The 12,331-nt window shown below is 43.5% G+C and overlaps 1 protein-coding gene across 1 annotated transcript in view; it reads right to left on the bottom strand.

Annotated features, from left to right (window-relative positions):
* DAPP1 (dual adaptor of phosphotyrosine and 3-phosphoinositides 1) overlaps positions 1 to 11,917 on the bottom strand; it is a 40,443-nt gene extending 28,526 nt beyond the window's left edge. Inside the window, exon 1 of the mRNA XM_069976790.1 lies at positions 11,737 to 11,917. Coding sequence (XP_069832891.1) covers positions 11,737 to 11,837 — 101 coding nt within the window. The 5' untranslated portion in view covers positions 11,838 to 11,917. The remainder of the gene's footprint in view (positions 1 to 11,736) is intronic.
* Positions 11,918 to 12,331: the final 414 nt, after the last annotated feature.

Genomic DNA, 12,331 nt, shown 5'->3' with positions numbered 1-12,331 from the left:
TTCCTAGGTAAAATAATCTACACCACTGGGCTGTTCTTCTCCCCCATGAATCTGATCATTTCCTGCAACACAGTACACACTTGCCCACAATCCCACTTGCTTGCATACCTACAGTACTCACTACTTAGCCTAAGCTATCTGAATAAATCTGGTACAATTCTTACATTACTAAGGGGATTTCTTTAAATCACACTTTTTGGCTACTGGTATTCACATGATATTGTTAAGACATACCAATAAAAATAACATTTCATTCCCTACTGGGGAAAGAAAGGTTGCCCACTGGGGATCGTTCCACTTAATGTATATTTTGTAATATTTAATGACCTTACAGTCAGCAAAGGGTCACATATATAGCATGTATAACATATATAGCTTTGGAGAAAAAAAGGTCACCAATATGAAAAACTCTCCAATCATCTCCAAGCATGAGCATGGATCAATACTGCTTTGGGGTTGTTTTGCAGCCAGTGGCACAGGGAACATTTCATGGGTAGAGAGAACAGATTTAATGACTTTCCAGTATATTCTGTAGGAAATTACATAAACTGTAAAAAGGCTTGTACAAATATATTATTAGCATTGAGCGGACCTGCTCAACGCTCTGTTCTCCAAACCTGAACGCTCAACATTTGACTCGCAAAGACTGTATCCATGTTTTCCTGGCAGCCCTAGGAGGATATCCAACTTCCCCAGCCTCCAGGAGTCAAATGTCGAGCGCTCAAGTTCGGAGAACGTTGCTGAACCCAAACAGTTCGGGGAGTCCAATCCTAAACATATCTCAAATTTCACAAACTACTACCTCGAAATGCAAAAGCTGAGTAAGGGAAGTGTATACAAGACGGCCCAGAACTGGAAGACTTTTGCAAGGAAGGATGGGTAAAAATTTCAAAAACCTGCCCAAAATAACCAATCACAGCTCATCTTTCAAGAAACCATCCCAGCAATGGATTAGGATTAAATTGAATGATAGTCCGCTACTGGACTCTGAAGATGAATATCATCGTCCTCCACTATTAAAAGGGATTGTCTCCCTAATATTAGGGTTCTATTACACGGAACGATTTTTAACAATTAACAATAAACGATCGCAAACAAGATTGTTTATCGTTAACCTGAAATCGTTGACCATATTACACAGAACAATGGTCGTTAGTTACGATCGTTTCTATAATCGTTTATTCCTTCTGATCCCAGCAAAACAATGAACAATGTGCAATTAAACTGAACAATAAGTGAAAAATGCGGAACTTGAGCGAACGAATGTGGAAATACAGCAAACTATTACCGATAAATAGATATAAATCAGGAACACACCAACGCATGAACCGTTTTTCGATCGTTGCCTGCAATTAGACAGAACGATTATCATTTAAATTTGAACGATATAACGATTTTTCGCACGATAATCGGCCCGTGTAATAGGGCCCATAATGTGTTTTTTTTTCACTTTTAAATCTTTAACCAATTACACAAATACACAATTACACTTAAAATAATATATATTACCAGTGAAAAGGTCAAAGAACCACTGTTAAAACATCTACTGGCAAAAAATGGCTTTCTAGGAGCCAGGTTAATTAATAGTTGAAGGTCACATATCCATATCAAAGCAGAGGATTAGTTCCAGTGCAGGTTCTTGGTAGAGACTAAAAATACTCTACATCCTACCAGGGATGAGAGGATTAACAAAACCCATGTGGGATTGTGGGAAAACCCCAATGAACGCTGATGCTGATACAGATTACCCTGTGTGGCCCCTGACGGTGCTAAAGGATTGATGGATGTGTACCACGAAAGAGCAAATATCTGTTCCCTGCAGATGACCATTAGAACAACTATCTATATAAACGAGTGGGAGGCCCACGCTGCGGTGGTAATTGCACAGGGATTCTGTCACCAGCTTAGCCAATTCAAACCACTAAAGCTGCCAGGTAGGCAATAAAAGTTTAAATATGTGAATACGAACGGAGAAAGTACTGTGCACTCACCAAATTAGCTGAAGCAAGCGATCCAATTTATTGTAGAACAAAGTTCACATGAGGAGGGAGATGTGTGCAGGTGCGTCCAGGCAAACGACTGTTTTCGCGTCCAATGACGCTTCTTCTGGCCTAGGCACAGTACTTTCTCTGTTCGTATTCACATTTACTTACCTGCCTTGACGGTGTAACTACATAGCGTACTTGATCTGTTTGCTGAACTGTCTGTAAATCATTACATCCTAGCTTGTAGTGCTCCCAGGTGGATTTGCTGAGGTGCCAGCCCAGTACACTCTCCAATTGGTTGTTACAAGTTTAAACATACCTAGCATACTTGAGACATTGTAGTTTTTAAAGCGAATGTACCATCAGGTACATCTCTGCACTTTTTCTTGGGGGCGGGCCTGCCCCCAAAGCTCCAGGGTGGGCCGGTGCTCAGGAAAAGCCCAACGCTAAGCGCAGGAACCGGGAGACAATTAAGAAAAAGGACTGACCAACCGGGATCCTCATGCCGGCGGCAATCTATTAAGGTAAAAAAAATTGCAGCTATGTACCTGATGGTGCATTTGCTTTACTGACTTAAGTACTTTATGCAGTGTCTTTGCTCAGCCAGTCACTGACTACAGCAGGCTGTCACTTCTCTGAAGTGGCGGTGGGAGGACCCAAAGACACCGTAGGATAACTCCGGAGAGCATGGTGAGGTAAGAATGTTTATTATATTCTATGCAAAGGCAGCAATATATTTTAAATGGCCCCTTTAAGCAATCTGAAATCATTATATATGTACTTAAAATATTAGGCCCCATCCAGGTCCCCAAGTTTTGAGGCAATACACTAGTATATGGTGGAATAACATTTTTTTAACATGTCTGTTAATGATATAGAGGATGGAATTTACAGCAATGTTTCTATCTTTGCAGATGACACCAAGCTTTGTAGTACAGTACAGTCTATGGAAGAAGGGTGTAAACTCGAAACTGCCGTCCCAGGAGATGCACCTGCACCTGTATACTGATGAGCGAGCATGCTCGTCCAAGCTTGGTACTCGATCGAGTATTAAGGTACTCGATAGTACTCGTTACTCGGACGAGCATCTTGCGATACTCGAGAAAATCTCATCATCCATTTCCTGTAAGTTTGGGCGCTATTTCTCAGCCAATAAACATGCAGGAGACTCTTTGGTACATCCTGCGATGACGTGGGATCCATACATGTCGATAGCAACGATTGGTTGGCCAGATCAGATTACCCTGCTGCAGTGTCCCAGAACATGCAGACTACTACTCCTATTATGCTCTTTTCTATTGCTATGTCAATGCCTGTTCTGGTAATTGTTTGTACTGCAACTGCTGCTAGTATTCCCCTGGTATTCTCTGTTTATGTGTATTCTCATGCATATTCTTATATATTCCTGTGTATTATTACATTGTATAGTGGTATGCAAGGCTGCTGATCACGTGACTGTGCCAGTGCCCTGTAACCATGGTTCCTCCAATGGCCGACTAGCTCTGGCCAGGGGCAACCATGTGACCTCCCACTTCCTCCTAACAAGTGAGTCTTCCCCCTGCTTCCAAGCAAGGAGGGTGTGTGTCGTCTCTCTCCTTCCTCAGAGGAGTTGGACGAGTCGCAGGTCCCACTTCACCACTAGAAGTGTGGATCAGGTGCTCTGCTGTATTCAAGTCTTCGGCTGTATCTGCCTGCTCAAGTGTCCGGAGTCCCTTCTCTCATCTGGGTGTCATTCCGTTGTTTCTCATCCTCGTTTCAAGTATTCACAGCAAGTAATAGTCTCAAGCTAATCCACCCAGCAACGCTACTTCCTCTCATACTCCCACTCCCATCATCCGGCACGTGTTCTCACAGCCTATGCAGCACCACTCCTGCCTTGTTTGTCAAAGCCTGCTATATACCCGGTTGCAACCGGACAGAACTGTTGCTACTAGTTACCTCATCTATAATAAAACCGCTGTTACTGAACCCTGGCATTGGTGTCCACTAACTGGTGCCCTCACTAGGTGCAGCGAGGAATCGCATGCCCATCACCACCCGCAGATTCCACAGACCGGCCCTACAGCTGTGCCGCCCTTAGGCCTATACCGTGACAAGTATACACCCTGCAGCTGCCCCGGTTATTGCCCGCTCATACCAACAGCACTGCGGAAGTGGCCCCCAGGGGCCAGGGCATCGCACTGCCATATAAAACTCGGCGCCGGCAGTGCTCGCTCCAGACGCATTCTGTGAGAGATCAGGGGCAGAGCTGCTGCTGGTCAGGGAGAGTGTTAGTGTAGGATTTAGCGTTCCAGTAGGCAGGGAATATACTAGCAATACAAACATACAGCCCTTTTCAGAGCTTCAAATCGTTTTTTAATAGTATTACTACAGACTGCTGGCTGGGACTTGCAGTGCTGCTACCACGATTTCAGCAGCACACTGTAGTGATCGGCTGCTGGCAGAAAGGGGACATTAGGTGTTGCATACAGACCCCTAAGAGGTGCTCAGTGTACTCTTTTTTTGATTTTGGGGCTGGTGGTCCTGCTGTACTACATTGGATTACTGGGATATTAGTAGTACACCTGCATAGAACTTCACTGCTCATTGGACGGGGGTGTCAGAGAATGTGTCTAGGTCCAGCCACTACCAGATTGTACCGTACAGCCCCCCCCCCCCCCTCTAAACTAGTTGGTACTACACTGTATTGCTGGGATTTGTAGTACACCTGCATAAAACTTCACTGCTCGTTGGACGGGGTGTTCTCCATTTCAAACCATATTATCTGTGGATGTCATCTTATCTTACAGGTGTCCTCTGCCATTCATTCACCAGTACTTCTACCTTTTTTTGATGTTGTAGCCGTTTTTAAGGCAGGATTGACCAGAGCAGTAATGGACATCCATGTTGACTACTGCCGGGCCTTTACTGCCATCCATTGTTGACTACTGCTGTGCCTGCCCTTGCCTCCATGTTGGCTACTGCTGGCCCTAACTGGCATCCATGTTGGCTACTGCTGGGCCTGCCCTTGCCACCATGTTGGCTACTGCTGGGCCCTAACTGGCATCCATGTTGACTACTGCTGGGCCTTCACTGGCATCCATGTTGGCTACTGCTGCTCCCGGGAGTTCTCTATGTGCTTAATGGCATGCAGTGTTTGGCCTAATTTTTGGGAGGCTCACTTGCTTCCTCACTCACTTTTAATGGTTCTCTGTGTGCTCACTGCCATGCTAGGTCTGGTATAATTTTTGGAAGGCTGACTGCCTACCTCTTCTACCTTGTTCACTCTGTCCTCACCGCCATGCTGTGTCAGGCTGAAATTTTTGACTGGTTCATGATATGCTACCACTGTTTTAATGGTTCCCTGTGTTCTCGGAGCCATGCTGTGTCAGGCTGAGTTTTTAGGTGGTCCATATGCCTACCTCTGTTTTAACCAGGCTGTTGCACAGAATTAGGCATAATGGTGCCATTAGGCAGCCTCAGAGGCATGCATACATGCTGCCCCTGCTGTTTCCTGTCCATTTCCGTTGTGTTTTCAACATTTTCTGAGGTTGACAGGTTTTCACACGACCTTCCCCCTACCGAACTTGGGTCCCCTGCAAAAATGCTAGAGTTTCCCATTGACTTCAATGGGGTTCGTTACTCGAAACGAGCACTCGAGTATCGGGAGATATTCGTCTCGAGTAACGAGCACCCAAGCATTTTAGTACTTGCTCATCACTACCCCTGTATCATCTTTTCCCCTCCCTGTGTTCCGGCTTCAATAAACCTCTGGACCGGCCTCTGGACGCCCACCAGGCTCCTGGATCTCTGGGGTGTACACATCACGACCCAGCTGATGGACTGGCCGGGGCAGGACACTGCTCCAGTCACTAATTGGCTGATTGGGCTGTCCATTAGCCAATATCAAAATCGCTGGACTTCTCTGTTAAGAAACATGCATAATCTATAGAAAAATAAGTGCCAACAGTAGGACCAAAAAGTAGGACACTGAAAAAAGAATGCAGAAGGTCAGGCTCTCTAACACTTGTGAATACTGCAGAAAAATTCCCATAAGTGTTACTGTAGTAGTAGATCCTACTAGCACCTTGGATTCATGAACGCTCATGGAATCTTTATCTAAACATAGCAACTATGAACAAACAATCCTCTTAAGAATTTATTTTTGGACTCCTAAAGTTTGTGTGTTGTGAATTTTATCACTTTATCCTATGCTAAATTTAAATGTAAATTCCTTAGGCGTGTGCTGTTAACACCAAACAATGGAGTGAAACAATGGTTACGGCCACTTATCTGTAAAAGCATCTACTGAAAGGACCACAGTTTATTTAAGACTATCACTAAGGGCCCTATTCCAGGCGACGATTATCGTTCAGATTATCGCTAAGTCGTTCAAATCTAAGCGATAATCGTTCGGTTGAATAGCAGTTAACGATTAACTACCGATAGAGAAATCGTTGATCGTTTAATAAGACCTGGACCTATTTTTATCGTTGCTCGTTCGCATTGAAAATCGTTCGCATTGAATAAGACGTCATTCGGTCTTTCGCAGTAGTGACGAACACAATAGCATCGACAAGACGACCGCAAGAACGATCATAAGTAACAATTATCGTTCCATGTAAATGGGGGAATGATTTCAGGTCTTTCGCAATAGCGGTCGTTTGAATCGTTTATCATTAACGATTATGCGAACAATAATCGTCCCGTGGAATAGGGCCCTTAGGTAAAGTAGTTTTCTAGTACTAGTAGTTTTTAGTGTCCTATTGTTATCAATGTGTGATCTATCTGATCTCCATGACTCCCAAACATCAGGTTAACAATGGCCGAACACTATTTACTTCTTTCTGTCTTTTTGTGGTGGCCATTGTTTGCAAAAGTGACAACAGTAAATGCAGCCATATGGGATGTGCCAACTAAGGTGGCAATTATTATGATTCAACTTCCTGATGTCAATTTTGCAAAAACTGTCTGCCACAAGACACAGAAAAATACCAATATTTTTGTCAGGCCTTTCTGTTAGGCCTCATGCATCGGTGCTCTCTTCATGCTTCTCACTCTTTTTCTGCTCTGTGAGCTCACAAGTGGCATCACTTGTGGGCCGCTGCGCTGGGGGAGAGAGTGGCCTCTTGTGGCTGGAGGTTTAATGCTGTCTCAGGGCACAAGAGTGATTGACAGGGTGAAGAACCAATAGCTCCTCGCCTTGTCAATCCCAGTGCCACGTTTAACTGTATGTGCGCCTAATCAGGAGCGCATACAGTTAAAGAGCCAGGTGCAGAACCTGGCGGTACTTGCCCGGGTGTTGATGCTGGCTCGGGGTGCCTATGGCCAATTTCCAGATGAGTATCCAAAGCTGTCCGGAATTCTGGATGCTCCCATAAATTTCTATGGGGGCATCTGTGGCAGTATTCTGGAGGACAATAGGACAGGATCTATAATTTTCGGAACTATTTTCCAGAGTGGACACCTTTCAAAAAAAATAGTGACAGGTGTCTGTGCTCAATACAAGTCTATGGGTGCAGAAATAGTTTTTTTTCCTGAAATCTGGATACAGTAACCAGATGTGTGCATAAGGCCTAAATAAAAAATAAAAACGTCTTCTGCCCTCCTATGTTACCTTTTTATGGAGATAACATCCACAATGTCGGCAAAAAAAAACAAAAAAAAAAAAAACAGATCCCATAGACTTCTATTGGTGTGTCTGTGCTGCAATTATGATCCGAAATAGGACAAAAATATGTGGATGTGTGAACAGGCACATAGAAATATAAAATTTGAATGGGATATAAATTTGTCCATAACTGTGGATCCGTAATTACAGACAAATTTTGCAGAAGTGTGAATGAGGCCTTAGTGTATGCGAATGTTGATTAATACATAAACGTAGAAAAACTCTTCAGGCAAACACATAAATTATACAAGAAAACTACATGGAATCTCATGGGAAGTTATACTGATGTATTCTACTCGCTTGCTTGCTGCCATTGTTTTCAAATATGCAGGCAGGCAAATCAGCTCTTCAGTGTGAGAAACCTAAGGGTATTTTTACATAAAGCAATTATCAGCTATAAAATCCCGATAACGATAGCGTTACCATGCTGGCCATCACTCCGTGTAATAGGAGCAGCTACAGCAGACTGACTGACTCTCCTATGGGACCCCCTCGTGCAGCTTCCCGCAACAGTAAGCAGGGACCCGATAGGCCGGCGCTCACTTGCTCTGAAATATCAGGCCGTGTAATACGGCCCTAAGTATTAACTTTATTATCCAATGGTGTAAACTGCCCACAGCGACCAATCACAGCTCCTCTTTTCTTTTACCAGAGCTGAAAGCTGAGCTGTGATTGGTTGCTGTGGGCAGTTTACACCATTGGATATTTTAAACCCTTTGATAAATCTCCAATCTTAAATGTACTTTTTATGGTTTTATGATTGGTTTCCAAATCCGTATCACTTCTGCAAAAAGTCACATACTAGAATGTCATACTCCAGATGTCAAAATTTGAATAATGCCACCCGGGTGTAGCTTTAAATGTCATCCTCGCTAAGTTCACGTTTCCGGTAAACGCTTAAAAAAGGAACTTTTATTTGTATTCTTGAACACTTCTGCAAAATCCAAAGGAAAATTTCATTCACTACAGATAATACTCTCATTGGATCAAAGTTTAAAGGGGTTATCCAGCACTACAAAAATATGGCCACTTTTCCCCCTACTCTTGTCTCCAGGTCAGGTGCGGTTTGCAGTTAAGCTCCATTTACTTCAATGGAACTGAGTTTTAAAACCCCACCCAAACTGGAGACAACAGTAGGGGGAAAAGTGGCCATGTTTTTGTAGCGCTGGATAACCCCTAACAGACTTTCATAGCTAAAGGGGTATCACCTAAATTCCCAGAACTGCCAAAGATAGCCAAGGGCAGCACTCAGCTATGAATGAATGAGCCGGGCATGTGTGACTCATCTCTCAATTCCTAAATAAGACCCCATGGGTGCCCAATCTCAAGATCACTGGAGGTCCTATCTGTTGGACCCTCGATGATCAGTCACTTATCCCCTATGCTCAGGATAGGGCATGAATGTCACATTCAGCATCCCTCTGGACATCTGTTCAGCAGGGCCACAGCTCTTACATAGACAGAACACAATAAAAGGGGCTGGAAGCATTGGCTCTGTGGTGGCACTAGGTTACTGCAGCTCATCTTCCATTCACTTAAAGGGAAACTCCGATGGAAAAAAAATGTTTTCAAATCAACTCATGTCAGAAAGTTATACAGATTTGTAACTTACTTCCATCTAAAAATCTCAAATCTTCCAGTACTTATCAGTTGCTGTGTGCCTTGCATAAAGTGGTGAATTATTTCCAGTCTGACACAGTGCTCTCTGCTGTCCATGTTAGGAACTGTCCACAGCAGTAGCAAATCCCAATAGAAAACCTCTTCTGCTCTCCAGACTGGAAAGAATACACAGCTTCCTGCAGGCCTAACAGCAGCTGATAAGTACTGGAAGACCTGAGATTTTTAAATAGCAGTAATTTACAAATCTGTATAACATTCTGGTACCAGTTAACCTGAAAATAATTTTTCCTTCTCCGGAGTACCCCTTTAAGGCCAGTTTCCGATGTGTGTAATATGAATATATAGTATTTTCATATTTGTAATACAACCAAAAGTTTTGGCCTGAATATGGGTTTAATGACCCAAACTGAAAGCTAAAAGTGATTGGGCATCAGGGCTTGAGCCAAGGCGCCTCTGAAACCGGCCTAACATGTAGATACCAATTAGTCATTCTGCATTATTATTTTTAACACATGTCACCATGATGTAATGTATTACAAAGCCTGCTCAGCTGATGATTTCCAGGTCAGGACAGGTAGCTTGTTTGTTGTTTTTTTGCAAACACTTCATGTTACACAGTAGAAAATCTGCTGTAAACTCTATGGGGGAGATTTATCAGACATGGTGTAAAGTGAAACTAGCTCAGTTGCCCCTAGCAACCAATCAGATTCCACCTTTCATTTTCCAAAGAGTCTGTGAGGAATGAAAGGTGGAATCTGATTGGTTGCTAGGGGCAACTGAGCCAGTTTCACTTTACACCATGTTTGATAAATCTCATTTTCAGCAGAAAATCCAGTGTATCTGCCCTGTGTGAACCTACCCTAATGCTAAACATAATTTTACGGAGAGAGGTTAGCAATACTTCATTGCTACTTTCTCCCCTGCCGCCTGCAAGAAGTCGGCTGAAGCCGGACTTCTCCTTTAATTTTAATCATATGTGATGTGTAGATTTGATGTACTGTCCATTGCTATAAACTTACCAAGGAAACCCCTCATATTAAGTGTAAAATAAAGTGACCCATGTAGTTCTTGCACAAATAATGTTTACCTTTTGCACTCTGCAATGCTTTAGGCTATGCTCATACACCGTTGTAACAACGGACGTTTTTATTGGACGGACGTCATTTATCAGCAAATATAACGTCTGTCCAATAAAATCGGCCGTCATTTCAGCAGTGTGTGAACATAGCCTTACTGTGGTCAAATTTTTAGGGGGCAAAGAACACCCAAGGATTCCTTTATTGCGCAATTAGACTATGAGCGGTGGCCCAGACTTATCAATCTGTGTCTCAGATAGCAATCCATTTCTCAGAATGAGTGGTTGCTATTTGTCTAAAACAAAAAACACTGTTGGAAAAACCCCACAGTGCAGGTGTCAGGCAACTTCATAAATCTGGGCCCACGTGTATAAACCACCTAGAAAAACAGCCTCCAAAACAGCATGCAAAGCAGCCTGGTTTATACACGTGGTTTTTAAAGGGGAACTATCCTGGACGAATCTATCCTGCTGATAGCCCCCTATAGCGCCAGGGACGCTGAGGAGGAAGGTATGTGTCCTACTTTCCTCCTCAGCGTCGCTCTCGCGCTGTTAGTCGGAGTTATCTTCGGCCGGCGCACTTTTAGGAACACTGCCCCGCCCCCAGAGCGTCGTCCAGCCTGCTAGCTCCATTGATAATAATGGGGGCGCTATACGCTATAGGGGGCTATCATCTAACCTGCTTTAAAGTACAGGCATTCTGTATGCTTTTTTCAGGCGTTTTTTTTTTTCTTCATTCCTCCCAATCCACATCACTGCTTTTTTTCAGCACCACCTCCAGGCAGTTTGGAACACTCCCCTTTAAAGTCAATGGGGGGCTGAAAAGCACACATTTTTGGAGCTTTTTTTATTTTATTTTTTTATACACTTGTTTAGGCTTTTTTTTTTACGACATGTCCACACTACGGAAAACACACGGATAGCTTGCTGCAGATTCCGTCGCTCGCCCCCCGGGTTCCCCCTTGAATTTCCACCAGTCCCAAAGGCTCCATTCTATGGTCAGGCAGATTGTGCCGTCCGCTCGAAGAATGAACCTTTTCATTCTTTGGGCGCACAGCGGAATCTGCCTGAGCGGCGTCAAGTTATCCATGTGATTTACGTAGTGTGGACATACCCTACAGATGATGTATACAGACAAATTCTCAGCTGTGAATTCGTACTGTAAGACATGGCACTGATCAATATGAAGGCATATATACTGTATATATATGATTTAGGCCATTATCGTTACCGTTTTTCAGAAAATAATGTTAGAAAAGGACGGTATTCTAAAAAGACCAGATGTAATAGCTTGTAGTCATTACATGGTACACACCTAATGTATACTCTCACACATGTGTAATACGTATTACAAGCTTCACTGCCTGGGTTACAAAACATGGCATCATATACATCTGTTACATTACCCCAAAGACTCCAGGTCATCCCCTTCGGTCTGGTCATCTTCCCTATCCTCTTGCTCCTCCATAATGTTCCTCCAGCTTGCCCTGTGTGCCCGGTAGGTCATGCCTGGCTGTCATGTATCTGTCAGTTAGTGATAGTACCTGCGACTCACTCAGGCTTGTGAAACTCAAGCAAGTCAGACCTGAAACACAAACCAGGAAGTTGCCCTGGCCCATCCCATAATAAAAGCAGAGACGGATTTGTTTGTCACACAGGATTCAGGGAGGGTGTGTAATTGTGAGTGAGAGAGTTGGCTTATTATTTAGCTCCAGCTTGGCCGAATGAAAGCCTAGAATTGAGAGCTGCGCAAGGTTCTAATGGTGCATTTACACAGAGAGATTTATCTGACAGATCTTAGAAGCCGAAGCCAGGAACAAACTATAAACAGGGAACAGGTCATAAAGGAAAGACTGATATTTCTTCTCTTTTCAAATCCATTCCTGTCTTTGGCTTCAAAAATCTGTCAGATAAATCTGTCTGTGTAAACGCACCCATAATGGTGCATTTACACAGACAGATTTATCTGACAGATCTTAGAAGCCAAAACCAGGAACAGAC

Source organism: Dendropsophus ebraccatus, chromosome 7 (assembly GCF_027789765.1).
Source record: "Dendropsophus ebraccatus isolate aDenEbr1 chromosome 7, aDenEbr1.pat, whole genome shotgun sequence".
Classification (NCBI taxonomy): domain Eukaryota; kingdom Metazoa; phylum Chordata; class Amphibia; order Anura; family Hylidae; genus Dendropsophus; species Dendropsophus ebraccatus.
Note: the sequence above shows the minus strand (reverse complement) of the source record. Positions and strands in the feature narration are given on the sequence as shown.